Source organism: Procambarus clarkii, chromosome 86 (assembly GCF_040958095.1).
Source record: "Procambarus clarkii isolate CNS0578487 chromosome 86, FALCON_Pclarkii_2.0, whole genome shotgun sequence".
In the NCBI taxonomy this organism is placed as follows: Eukaryota; Metazoa; Arthropoda; class Malacostraca; order Decapoda; family Cambaridae; genus Procambarus; species Procambarus clarkii.
The window spans coordinates 7800399-7815593 of record NC_091235.1 but is presented as its reverse complement, the minus strand read 5'-3'; the positions used below and the strand labels follow the sequence as shown (position 1 = coordinate 7815593).

The window sequence follows — 15195 nt, the reverse complement described above, 5'->3', positions numbered from 1 at the left end:
CACACACACTCTGAGAGAGTGACACACACACACTCTGAGAGAGTGACACACACACACTCTGAGAGAGTGACACACACACACTCAGAGAGTGACACACACACACTCTGAGAGAGTGACACACACACTCTGAGAGAGTGACACACACACTCTGAGAGAGTGACACACACACTCTGAGAGAGTGACACACACACACTGAGAGAGTGACACACACACACTGAGAGAGTGACACACACACTCTGAGAGAGTGACACACACACTCTGAGAGAGTGACACACACACTCTGAGAGAGTGACACACACACACTCTGAGAGAGTGACACACACACACTCTGAGAGAGTGACACACACACACTCTGAGAGAGTGACACACACACACTCTGAGAGAGTGACACACACACACTCTGAGAGAGTGACACACACACTCTGAGAGAGTGACACACACACACTCTGAGAGAGTGACACACACACACTCTGAGAGAGTGACACACACACACTCTGAGAGAGTGACACACACACTCTGAGAGAGTGACACACACACTCTGAGAGAGTGACACACACACACTCTGAGAGAGTGACACACACACTCTGAGAGAGTGACACACACACTCTGAGAGAGTGACACACACACTCTGAGAGAGTGACACACACACACTCTGAGAGAGTGACACACACACTCTGAGAGAGTGACACACACACTCTCTCACTCTCACATCACCTGCTTCACGTCTCGCTGGCAGGTGAGCAGCTGGATGTTCTGTTGCAGCCGCAATTTGTGCAGGTCAGCCTGGCGTGCTGCACGTGCATAGTGCTCGTGCTGGGCTGTGAGGAGGGCGTGCACGTGATTGAGCTCAGCCGTGTAGTCGGGCGTGACGTCCCGCCCACACAGATCCTTCACCCCGACCGTCAGGAGATCTAGAAGCTTTTCTCCCGCCCGCGTGCCTTCGGACGCCAGGTAATCTAACACGTACAAGATGCATTTATTGTATGAAGAATAAATATGTACTGTAAGGATTATATAGTATCATTAGTCCCCCTCCCCCTTCCCAATACTGATATATATTTGTTGACCAGACCACACACTAGAAGTTGAAGGAACGACGACGTTTCGGTCCGTCCTGGACCATTCTCAAGTCGAATCGACTTGAGAATGGTCCAGGACGGACCGAAACGTCGTCGTCCCTTCAACTTCTAGTGTGTGGTCTGGTCAACATACTTCAGCCACGTTATTGTGACTCATCGCCTGATATATATTTTACTGAATGCACATCATAACTTCATATATATAACTGTGCTGCCGAGATCTTAATCTCTGTACTGCATAGAAAATACAATGTTATAGAAACACAAGAGAAATGTTTTTTTCGAGTTTCATTTAATACAATGAGAAAATTTATTGTAATTTTGGTGCAGTCCACACTTTAAAACTCACAACTGGAAATAAAGTTATTTTAGTAGATCAAATGCCGAGGCACTGATCAGAAAAGGACTGATCTCAACAAAACTTCAAATACTGAACAGTTTGGTATATACTGATCCAGACCATTTCTTCAAAAGGTCAGATGCAACACGACCAAAGAACAACGCTTTCAAGCTCAACATGCCACAATGCAGGACAGAAAACAGTTGCTTTTTCACCCCATAAAGTAGCTATAAACCCATGGAACCGCCTTCCCGCCGAAGCCGTAAATGCCAAAACACTGCAGAATATTAAAATCCACATCTTTGGATTTGGATGTGGATTTTCCAAATCCAAAGATGGATTTGGAAAAATCCATCTTTGGATTTGGAAAGATGGATTTTTTCCATCTTTGGAACCTGCACATCTTTGCTCAATCTTTGGCGGCTTTGTTTACAATTATTAAACAGTTAATGAGCTCCGAAGCACCAGGAGGCTGTTTATAACAATAACAACAATTGATTGGGAAGTTTTCATGCTTGTTCAATGTTTAATAAATGTAACCAAAGCCGTCAAAGATTGAGGTAAGATGTACATGTTCGTAAGTAACTTGCGTAACTGTCATGAATCTGTCCCCTGCTCGATAAAATCTAGAGATAGTGGCCCCTCAGGTAAATTTGATCCCCCCCCACTACAAGTGATCATTGTGTACCGATGTAGAGGGGGGGGGGGGGTGATGGGTTGCATAACACAAGGAAGTAAACAATCACCAATGGCCTCCTTGCGAGCGGTGAGTTCCCTGAGCGTCTTCTTGAGCGTGTCAACATGCTGGGTGTGGGGGAGCCAGCGGTGGGCCTGCAGGAGCACACTGCACCGCTCGCACATCTGCTGAGCGATGCGGTGGAACCTCACCGACGCCAGGATCAGGGTGCGACGTCTGTCCAGCCGCGACGCAAACGTCCTGCACGACACATTGAGGAGACTGCGTCAAATAACGCCACTCCGCGGATAATAGTGAGCGAATCGTCCATTTGACAACTGCTATATTAATGAAATATACATTATCAAATATTTATATGTTAAAGTAGATATTAAAACTTCACAATGTGGTATAAATCACTTTGGCCCTGAGAGAACGTGAAAAGGTAAAGCATAAATTTTGTGAATAAAGACAGACATATATATATATTGATGGTTCCAAATCGTTATCCTGACCCCTTCCAAGTGCTATATAGTCGTAATGGCTTGGCGCTTTCCCTTGATAATTCCCTCCCTTACCCCCCAATTCTAATCAAACATGTCACTCTGGTGCCGATATCTTGGCAATCATGGAACTGATTTGAAAAGATTAAGACCTACTAGAGTTATAATGAAATATTATATATTCTTAAATTCCCACAAAACGGGAATCTTGACAAAGGTGAAGAGAAAATTGTTAATGGAGAGGGTGATGGAGAAGACCTGCCTGACGAGGGTGTCGGTGTAGTCCTTGAGGGAGCGGAGGTCGGTGGTGGTGGTGCGGTGGTCAGCCAGGGAGCGCAGGTCACCGTCGCCTCGGTCAAGGGCATCGTCTACCTTGTACCTCAGGCCAGCCCACCGTCCGTACGTCTCCTGAGGGATATATAACAAGTTATACTCTTGTAAACTTACCACGGGAGACATCTCCCGTCACGCAGGGTGCAGTCGCACCTCCACAGATCTCCAGTATCAGCTCTTGATACTGGTGATGGCTCAAAAGGGCCACCACTTACGGGCTATTCATGCCCGTGCCACCTTTTGGGTGGCTTAATCTTCATCAATCAATCAATGTAAACTTACGGGCTCACCATAGCCCGTGCTACATGGACACTTCGTTCTGAGTAGCTAAATCTAAAACAACATCTTGTAAAGATTCAACAGTTACAGCCCCGCTCTTGTGCCAGGAAAGTCCACTACGGGCTCACCATAGCCCGTGCTACTTGGAACTTTTTGTTCCAAGTAGCAATCTTAAACAACAACATTTTGTAAACTAAAGCGTTTACAAAATAGGTCTACACACACTTAAAAATAGGCCGCACACAACCTATAAATTATGCGGAAAGGCTTTCAAGATCTCTGAAAAAGAAAGATATCTAAGGATGATTCTGGAGAGAACTCTGTCACGAGAGGACCAAAGAAAGAACATTGTGTGAGGTATAACTTTGTTATACGCTTTATAATTTCAAACTTTTGCGAGACCAAAATTGGAATATGTTGCAGATGGCGCCCGTGTATGAAGCAGCACATCAACAAACTGGGAAAGGTGCAAAGACCTGCTACTAAATGGCTTCTTAAACTGAAAAACAATTGCTGCAAAAAGAGGCGAGAAGTGTTAAACTTGCCACAGTTGAAAGGCAGACGAAAAAGAGGACATATGCTCACAACATACAAAATAATAACAGGAGTCGACAAAATTCGCAGAGGAAAGCTTGACAACTGCAAAACCCTTAGACAGCGGTTATCGCCACTTATAGATTCACAGGGTAATGTGGTTATCAGATGAAGATTTAAACAATAATTGTCTGGGTTTTACATGTATGATGCAAATATGGATATAAAATCGCTGTGAATGTAAAGGGAGAAAAACCAAGTGATGAAATAATCGGTGAAACATGAGAGAATAAATCAGAAAGAGTCGGCAAAGTCGAGCACCAGGAGTTGACTAATGCCAGGCGGGGACTTACAGAGCGCCTCCACCCCCCCCCCTCCACACACACACACACACACAAACCAAACAAAATTTATTTATTTATTTATTTATTTATTTATATATATACAAGAAGGGACATTGGGTTTGTGAGAATATTGAATAGTACAGTATTTACAATCTTGTAAAGCCACTAGTACGCGCAGCGTTTCGGGCAGTACCTTCATATCAAACTTCATGTGATGTACCTTCACATCACATCAAACTCCACATCAAATGACTCGTACCTTAAGCAGACGAGGAGTCACAATAACGTGGCTGAAATATGTTGACTAAACCACACACTAGAAAGTGAAGGGACGACGACGTTTCGGTCCGTCCTGGACCATTGTCACGTCGATTGTGAATCATGTCGATTCTCACAATCGACTTGAGAATGGTCCGGGACGGACCGGAACGTCATCGTCCCTTCACTTTCTAGTGTGGGGGGTTTGGTCGATTCGTACCTTATGCCAACCCAAGGTGGGGTGGCATATACTCTTTGGCTGGCAAACAAGAGTATAACTTGTTACATGGTGGACAGGCCACCGAACTTTCCATCCTCCTCGTTCCCAAACTCCAGCCTCTTCCAGAATTTCAACTCCACATCCTTCTTCCTCCCTCCGACTTTTCTAAGCTCTTTGGACATCAATCGTTTAATCGCCTCCACGAGGGAAACTATAAATATTCACTTATTTTCGTGTTTTTGTTTATATTCTGCATACAAATTAATAATTGTATAATGAAAAACAAATTATTTTGTGCATATGCGGGTATGACCATTTCTCCGTAGCCGCTGTCTAAGGGTTTGAAAGAAGTGAGAGAAGATTCAAGCAAAGATGCATAAACAAATTATTAGAAAGTTCTCTTTCCCAAACATAGTGGTAGACGGTTGGAACAAGCAAGATGGCGGAGGCCAAAACCGTCAGTAGTTTCAAAGCGTTACATGACAAGAGTACTGGTAAGACGGGACACCCCGAGCATAGCTCTCATCCTGTAACTACACTTAGGTAATTACACGCGCGCGCGCGCGCGCACACACACACACACACACACACACACACACACACACACACACACACACACACACACACACACACACACACACACACACACACACACAGGACTAGTTACCCTGCACTTGAGCTCTATGGCCTCGTGCTCCCTGAGGAGAGCCTCGGCCTGTGCGGTGATGGTGCCGATGCTGGTCTCGGCCAGGAGCGTCTGGCCCGCCGACACCAGCCACTGCCCGATGTCGTTCATAGCGTCCTCCAGCTCCCGCACCTGCAAGCAAACCATTCCCGTCAGGAGGACCAATAGGCAGGAAGCTTTGATTACTTACCACACCTCTGGATAGTCTCATAATTAGGAAATATAAATAATTTTGGTTGATATACGGAGCTGCCTCGTACGGGCCAACAGACCTCGTTTTCTATATTCTTGTGGTCTGATAATGGACGCTGGGATGAATAACAGCTGCCCCTTGAAGTGAAATACCATTAGAGTGAAGGTATATACCGACCTATACGAGGCGTATATACCGACCTATAGCAGGCGTATATATTGGCCTATACAGTAAGCATATACCGACCCATACGAGGCCGCATCCATTTATATTCAACAACCTCCATGTGAGTGTACAGCCCTGCTCGTAACTTTTGCAGTGAATTTATTTCTACGATGTTGCATGATAACTTAAGACTCCCAACCCCACACTGTGAACACAGGATGGACCGACGTTTCGGTCCATCCTGGAAAATTATTGACTTATGTAATTTTCAGTCACGCTATTGTGGCTTACTGTCCCCTTGGTAATGTGTTCCGTGTATCTGCAACACTATTTTCGAGCCAATGTTCAACCTATTTTTTTTCCAAATACAAACTTATTCAACATGAATCTATTGGTTCGAGTTTCATCTTCGAGTGATACTTATAGTATTCTATTTGTATCTCCCTTATTATAAACTTTCTCTAATCTATGCACTCCAAAACACCTTTCTAAACATTGTAAATTTAATTTTCTCCGCCACACTTCATAAAAATATTAATAAAGTCCGGATTAACTTAGTCAATCCTTTCTGTATACTTTAAAGATAATTTTCCCATTTTTCTATACGGTAATCAACATTATACTACATTATCCCTTTGGAGGGTTAAGGCCAGTGTTTACTGAGCAGCCAGCAAGAATACTGAAGTTCTGAACTTCAGTAAAGAATCAGTGTATACTATATACACCGAGAAGCTGGGTACACCTCTCAGTGTATAAACACTTTCTATTATAAAAACCTTCACATACAAGTCCCAGTTTCCTAATAGTATTATTCCGGAAATGTTTGCAGTGTTTCTTGATTACAGATTATTTTTCACGACTGGATTTTGAAACTTTATATTTAAGTTTTGCCGATAACCGCACTTCTGCTTTGAGTTTCTATGCTTAGATCTCCACCTGCAAAGTTCTTTTTTTTCAAATTAATGTCAATTTAGATCTTCCTGCAGCATTGTTGGGTGTTCGTACAAGTATATTAACCCACACACGTTCAGTATCATCTATGCAATTTACCAATGTTTTGGTTCGCTCCTATATTTCTAGCGTTTATGTATATAATGGTCAACAGATATACATGACCATTGGCCATTATATATGACCATTGACCTCCCCATCCCCTCCCCGGTGATGCAGCTTATGAATGGGTAATTACTTTCGTATTAATAAAATTCTGATATTGACATATCAGAATAAAGTATATGAATTATAGCAGCGTCTGAAATTAAGATAAAATAGCTACCCCATCATTTTGCGTTTTCTCCTATGGCATTTAAGGGACACCATAAATAAATTGTTAAAATTTTATCTCAAACTTAAGTATTTAGCATTTAAATGTTTGTGTTCAGTGTTGCAGTATTTTCCACAATTCTTCTAATGCCTTGTGTGTAATAACAAACTTTATTTTATTATTTGATAATGCTAGCCAGAAAAGTGAAAAATCTTGGATATTATAGACAGAACCCAATTTCTCAAATTTTAGTATAATTTGTTAATATGCGTGGTTATATTGGTTTCATATTAACCATTATATGTCAATTGACTTAAGATTCAATAAATGTGAATAGCTGTGTTCTTGCGGAATTAAATGAGTGACACACACAACTAAGTGAGCTAAAAAGAGTAAAATATGTCCAGTTAGGGATAAGGAGTAGCAACTAGATTTTCATGTGATTTTCTACTCGTGATTTTCCAGGTTGGTGCTTTCCTGACCTGCATGTAGGTGTCGAGGGCTGTGTTGAGTCTCCTCCAGCAGGCCTCGACGGCAGTGGTGAGCAGGTGGAGGTCATGGAGCATGGCCCTGACCCTGGAGGCCGCCTCGGCAGAGTCGCCCTGGCCCTCACACACCCTGAAGCCCGACTCCTCGTCCATCTCCAGTACCTTCAGCACATCCTGGCCTATCGCGCCACATAAGACGAACTTTACATTTTTATCAAGCTCAAGTAGTAAACAAATCATAAAAATCATAAACATTGCAGGCGAGGAGTCACAATAACGTGGCTGAAGTATGTTGACCAGACCACACACTAGAAGGTGAAGGGACGACGACGTTTCGGTCCGTCCTGGACCATTCTCAAGTCGATTGTCGACTTGAGAATGGTCCAGGACGGACCGAAACATCGTCGTCCCTTCATCTTCTACTGTGTGGTCTGGTCAACATCATAAACATTGCTATCTATGAACAAATCCACAAGGGCCGTGACGAGGGATCGAACCTACGTCCGAGAGGATCCCAGACGCTGCTTTAATCGACTAAGGCAGCGTCTGGGATCCTCTGGGACGTAGGTTCGAATCCTCGCCACGGCCCTTATGGATTTGTTCATTTGATGCGCCACGCTATTATGATTTCTGAGTGTAATTGCTGTCTACATTAAATATAAAAATGAAACTCGTAAAGCCATTAATGGCTATAATTTTGACAACTTGAAAACAATGACACATGATTATACTGAAGAGCTTGAACACGCAAATAACCAGGTGATAATGACTCCCGCACCCATGTTGAAGATGACGGAGGGTCTGGCCGTGATGGTGTTGTAGGTGTTGGTGTTGACGGAGAGGAGGTCGTGCAGGGTGGAGGCCCGGCTGCACGGCTCCTCCCGACGAAGCTCCACTTGCAGAGTCTCCAAGTCCCGGCGCGCCCGCTCGCACTCGTCCACAAATTCCTCGTACGCCTGGAAGCAGCAGAGAGCTTACTGCAGGGAGGGTGAAGGGCAGGGTGAAGGGCAGGGTGAAGGGCAGGGTGAAGGGCAGGGTGAAGGGCAGGGTGAAGGGCAGGGTGAAGGGCAGGGTGAAGGGCAGGGTGAAGGGCAGGGTATAGGACAGGGTATAGGGCAGGGTATAGGACAGGGTATAGGGCAGGGTATAGGGCAGGGTGTAGGGCAGGGTGAAGGGCAGGGTGAAGGGCAGGGTGAAGGGCAGGGTAGACCAGGTCAGCACAGTGACCAGGAACGAAAATATATTTGAATAAAGAGTAAATTCGCAATTGGTGTAAACACCAATCATGTCAGCAGCTCCAGTTCTTCGTCCAGTCATGGATAGCTTCAGGTTGAAATAACGAAACATGAGAAAATATGCAAAAGGATTTGTTCAAATTATAAAACAAAATTGATAAAAAAAACAGGATAGAAATATAAACGTTACAGCTGAGCTTATTGATGGTTAATAATACTATACTCTTTAAGAATAATGCAATGAGGCTTGAGGAAGGATTAAAATATGTTTAAGTAACCTAGTGAACAAAAGAGAGTCGTAACAAAGGATGGAAGGAGACAATAGCCTCACACGCATTACACCGAAATTAAGAAGGCACGAGGGAGACTATATTGTCATAAGTAACAATTATTAAATATTAACATCGACGAAAGAACCCAATCAATTAAAATTAAGTAATTAACTCTGGTGAATTAATATGAAAGGGCACCAAAATAAATACCTTTACAATTTTGTTAAAAATGTTCTCATGTTTTACTAAGGCAATAAATTAGATCATGTTCGTCAAGAAATGATCTCTGATCCGTATCACTAACTGAACCATGTACACATTACTTGAATAAAATTATGTCTTAAATAACAAATGAAAGTATAAAAAAAAACAATACAAATTAATTGAAGGCAAAGACCGTGGTTTGTGTTTTGTCTAAAAATAACAACGGTTTTCATTTTCTGAAAAAAAAAAATTAGTCAAATTTATTGACAAGTTTGTTTTTGACTATTGTCGATTCACTATTGACTATTGTTTCGTTGCGCCTCCAGAATAATTGTTCTTTAGCATCAATATATGCCTACACTACTAATGTTGTTGCTGCCACCCCTATTACTACTAATGCTACTGAAACTACTAGTGTTAATACTATTTACTACTACTACTAATGCTGCTACTACCACTACTTCTAGTACTACTACGATCACCGCCTTCCTACTATTAGTGCCATTACTACTATTACTGGAGTAACTACGGCCATCACTATTACTGCCGTTACTACTACGACACACCTATGGCTCCTTACCTAATAACACTAATAATATTCAACAAATTAAATGATGTATAGTTTATGTAGACCATTATCACTAGAACCCACGCCCAATGCCCTTACCTCAGGCGAGTTAATAAAGCAAGTGCATTAATATGGGTGAGGTTGTGGCTCCCTGGGAAAGCTCAACCCTGGGCTTGTTGGTCAATTTTTGTGTTGTCCATTGTAAGAGTCTGATCCCTCTGCAAGCCTGGAACCTGCCATGACAAGTTTGCTTCCAAGAACATAAATAGAGTCATGATGAGACATGAAGCCTAGTTCCCGTACAGCGGCCATATATCATACCTTGCGAGTTTTGAGCCAGGCGGTGTGGTCGTAGTCCAGTGTTCCTCCCAGCTCCACCAGCAGCTGCGACACCTCCATGTGCCTGGTGAGCTTGCTCACACTCACGTAGATGGGCTGCAGAGGAGCGACACGTCCACAAGATTCCGTTACGCCAAGTCCGACAGCGGAACAGAGAAGGTTTGTTAACAAGTTTGTGTTGACAGAGACCTCTGTAGTATCCAAGTTACCATTAAAGAACGCCCTACTATCCCCTGAATATGTTAACTAACCAGATAAAAACAAACATGCTTTTCCGGAGGTATGAGCAATTCAATTTCTTTATTATGCACCCCATACCCATCCCGAAATCCGGAATGAGTTTTAAATATATTTATTATTTATTGTTTTAACTTTACAGTGTTACATAACGTTGATGGAATTATGTCCAAATGATTTCTATAATTATTTATTGAAATTTAACATTACTAGGATTAGTAGGAAACAAATCACATGGTGAAACATAACTTTGAATAACTGGAGGATAAATGTAAATGAGAACCAACTTCGTGAATGTTTAGGCTTGAAGAATAAAATTGGAGTTGTCAATTAGTTGTCCAAAAGGAGGCGCAGTGGAATAGTAAGGTAGAGGAGAATAATGGAAGGGCTCAAACCCAGCTGAGGAACTAGAAATTTGAAACAAGTGAAGACGATAAGAGAGACAATAGTAAGGTGGGTTAAATCTGGCGAAGCCTCACCCATTTTTCGCCCAATGAAAAATGGAAAAAGCGGGTAGGGTGGGGGGTGGGGGCGTATATTGTGCACCTCATACTCATCCTGTGAGCGGTAGTTTATTATGCACCCCATACTCATCCCGCGAGAGCTGCCAGCCATACAAAACCAATTAATAGGCACGTAAAAGTGCCGCATCACTCACCTGGCTGTCCACCTCACTTTTGCGACAGTCAACTCGCTGCTTATCCCAGAATCCCTCCGGGCGGACGACGAAAAGGTGCCTGATGTAACCGAGGGTGGCGCGGACGGTGCTGACGGTGGGCTTGACGAGGCGGTAGTGACAGACTCGGGCGTCCACCACCACCACCCACCCACGCTCCCGGGCGCTCACGCTGCAACAACACCCACACTTGTCAACTCTCTATACGTGATCAAATTATAAATAACTTTAAAGTCACCCGTTACACGGAGACACTCACCTGGCCAAGGATCGGGCCCACTTGACCAATGACCCACCTGACCTATACTCCACTAGATCTGACTTAATCCACGTGATCCACGCTCCACCTAAACTATGATCTACCTGACTAAGGCTCCACCGTCGTTTGACCCACTCTCCATCGGAACTCACCCACGCTCCACCAGAACTGAACTACGCTCCACCTGACATATTCTAATTATAGTATTAATTATTCTATAAAATGTGGTTATGGAGAAGAAAAAGTTGTGACAACGCTGGTACGAAACACCAAAGTCACGAGTAGACCATTTATACATAATTTTCTGTCGGTAAACTCCTCACATCCAAACGTTATTGATAAATAACGTCTACTCTCATCTTAGTTTTATCTCCTTTATACAATTAAACAAAAATTTAGGAGTACTGCCGCTACACCCTACACCTTCTCCGGCGCCTCGACCTCCTAAACCTCTACACGAGCCTGCACTTCGTATATTGTCTTCATGTGTTAGGGGCACGAAGCCTCTCAGGCTTATTTAGGTCCCTTAGGGCCTAAGTCAAAAGCTGACCTTACCCAGCAAGGTGCACGCCACATTCTGGCTGGTTACATTCACTACACTCTCTTCCTTTTACTTTCTATGTACCTTAGATAATAAACATACTACTGTTGATGCAGTGTTTCCTTCATTTACCCGTTTGTCTGACCGTCCTGAAAGATAATTATGAAGTGATGGTAGCCTAGTGGATGTGAGCACAAGTAATCTGGGGATGGTGATAATGTAGTAGAGTCCTAGACGGTGCTACGACTGACCTGGGGATGGTCTTGAGGTACTTGACGGTGGCGGAGATGGCCCCGGAGTCATGGCTGCTGGGGTCTTGTGGCAATGGGATGATAAGGATGGGTCCACCACCCGGGTCCCGTGAGCCAGGCAGCACAGCCAGCCGCCGCTCTAGTAACCCCTCCCACTCACTGCTACCCATTTTCTCTTACATTCTCTCTGCAACCAAAGAAAACAATATACTAGGCAACTTGTGACAAACTTTCAAATATTAAAAATTGACATTTTTAGCATATATATGCCTTATCTAGAGAAGCCCTTGATACACTGGATTGTCGAGATCCCCTTCAAAGCAAGAGACTATCCATCCAATTACTTGCCACTCTAAAATACGGCGAGAAATGGTGCTGGAGGATTAGTGTTTTGAACATTGTCCTGAACGACGTTCAAATTCCTAATGGTAGTAGGCCTTATACATTCATCAATATAATATGTGCTCCTGATGTTGTTCGATTGATGTGGGCCTCGGGATAATAAGTTCGATATGTGTGTGAAGCTAATACCAAGCGTAGGGCCCGGCTGTGAGACAAACGTCCACTGAAAGCAGTCACACTGCTCTTATCTTGTATGTTTGAAGTATGCAGAAGGGAAGGGAAGGGAAGGGAAGGAACAAGTTTACATTAATGACTGAGAAAATGCTTTAGACTGGAAAAGGTGAGATGTCACCCCCAGTAGACCAGCAATCATCATACCAGGTTGCATTTAAAGACAGTGATTAAGCTTATCTCTCACGTGTTAACTAGGGCACCACCAGCCAACTATAGGAATAAGCATAAAAAGAGACGGCAATATTTCCCGTTGTTGGAGACAAAAAAGTTTATACATATAACAACACACTTTAGGCTTATATCAAAGATCCCCCCCCCCCCCCCAGGCCGAACTATTGGCCCTCTCCAGGATGCAACCCCACAGCAGTTGACTAACTTCCGGTTACCTATTTATTCCTAATTCCTTTAGGTGAACAGAGGCATTAGGTGACTGGAAACTTTTCAAACCATTTCTATCACTACCGGGAATCGAACCCGGGATCCAAACTCTGAGTCGAGAACGAAGTCAACTGTATTACAAGACCCTCAGTATGCATCAAGCTAAAAAAAAGGCCTCATTAGTGACTTTATTAAAAAAAATATTTAACAAATCTTATCAACTCTAATATACCTTATAATTTTCTTATGAATAAATGAATAATAATAATAATAATAGAGCCTGCCAATGTGAGAGGAAACGTTTTAAATATGTATACAAGGAAAAGCTGTGAGCGTGGACACAGCTCTTTTTTATCTTTATTTAATAAAATACAATATAAATCATATATACAACAATTTTACAAGGCAATACTACATTACATATACAGTAGTATAATTCACAATAAATAAGTGTTTCATATTATCACAGAACATGAACTTTAAACCACTAAATGTTACTTATTTTTCTTTCAATGATTTACAATATTGGAGATTATATTTACATTAATCACAGCGGTGGGTGTGGTTGCAAGAGAGACTGTGAAGGTTGGCTTAGTCTGGTGCAGGGAACACCCTGGCTCTCTGTGGCCCTCCCTCGACCCTCCCTCACTCAGACTTGGCGTGAGCGGTAATACCATCTTCGCTGTCTGGGGGAACTCCAACCTTCTGATTCTCGCATATACCACCACAACAATTTAATTAAATTTACCTTTATGTATCACTATGGCGCTCTACAGAGAATGACGGAATTTACGAAAGTATTATCAAGGATTACAATCAGCAGCAGACCATTGGATCTAAACTAGATTGTCAGCAATAACCGGCTGTAATCCACCTTCCCAAGCCTATGATCTGCCCCTACCCCCTATGAAGCATAATCCTGCCTCAAGAAGCCCCACAACGCGGCCAGATATGCAAAGACCAGCGCGCGCGCTACACGATCCTCAGCAGTGAGAAAATCCGTAGAAGCCGTGACGGGGATTCGAACCAATGCAGTGGGTAGTCCTACACACACACGCCCCAGACACAATTTTCTCATTGATGCAGTCAGTGTGTATTCTCAGGAATATTGTCAAGGTATATCAGTATCTTTATGCAGGCGAGGAGTCACAATAACGTGGCTGAAATATGTTGACCAAACCACTCTCACTAGAAAGTGAAGGGACGACGACGTTTCAGTCCGTCCTGGACCATTCTCAAGTCACAATCGACTTGAGAATGGTCCAGGACGGACCGAAACGTCATCGTCCCTTCTCTTTCTAGTATGTGGTTTGGTCAACAGCAGTATCTTGTTATGGTTAACACTAACAGAATGAGATATTGTTGGTGGCAAGGCCCAGACCCAGATGCCAGGAACACTTCGTCCACGTGAGAATAGCGAGAGCTGGTGTGGAGTGAACGTCTAGAGGGAAGCAGTCTTGGCGAACATGACACTTAAAAGAGTAAATATGATAAGAGAAATGGGGAGTCATGGCTTCAGGCGACCGACAACCAAAAAAAAGAAAAGCGATACCCAGTATCATCTTGGCCGCCGCTCGCCTGATCAAGTCGCACATCATATTCTGGCCGTAGCCTCGCCCCCTCTCTCAAATTCCCATCCCACCAACACACGCACAAATGGAAAATCTGACCTCCCCCCGTCCCTCCCTCCTCCTACTAATGTAATTCCATTTTTTCCGTTGCTGGCATAGGCAACGTATCATCCGGTAAGGATGACGACAGCTTGCTGCAGAATAAGGGAGCCAACCCTTATGGCTTTGTGATGAGGTGTGTTCTTGCCCCCGAAGCATCAATCGCCATATATTGTTGAGCTTGGTACGAGGTAGCGGGTTCTGGGAACTGACCTGAGGTTTGTCTGCACGCGACCACCACCACCACTTACACACGCGCTCCTCATATTGGATGGCTCTATATATTTATGCAAATTAATTCCGGGATACACAGATTTGTATAAATCTTGGGCTTCCCGACACTAAACACCGGATTCACTTGCAAAAACACACATGTTTGGCTTTGATTAAACCCCAGAATGAGCAGCGGTGGATGGATAATTAAGATCCAGTGGATGGCAGCGGCACGACTCTAGCCTAGACTCCCATCGTGGGAGGGTAAGGGAGGGGAGAGACTAGAGAATATTGTGTCGAGCGCCCGGCAAGAATACTTAGACCAAATGACTACTGCGCACTGGTTACGTGACCACGTTCATTAGCTTTGTCTTGACGCCTGAACGCTAGATCTGACCTACAGCCAGCCAGCCAC

The 15195-nt window shown here is 43.6% G+C and overlaps 1 protein-coding gene across 1 annotated transcript in view; it reads right to left on the bottom strand.

The window, feature by feature from the left end:
- The window catches only part of LOC138358833 (SEC14 domain and spectrin repeat-containing protein 1-B), a gene marked incomplete at its 3' end in the record, with an annotated part of 103471 nt that overhangs the window by 5896 nt on the left and 82380 nt on the right, over positions 1–15195 (bottom strand). Inside the window, 9 exon segments of the mRNA XM_069317071.1 lie at positions 715–956; positions 2166–2356; positions 2861–3006; positions 5234–5383; positions 7356–7540; positions 8140–8317; positions 9962–10075; positions 10875–11064; positions 11944–12130. Of these exon segments, the coding sequence (XP_069173172.1) occupies positions 715–956; positions 2166–2356; positions 2861–3006; positions 5234–5383; positions 7356–7540; positions 8140–8317; positions 9962–10075; positions 10875–11064; positions 11944–12113 (1566 nt within the window).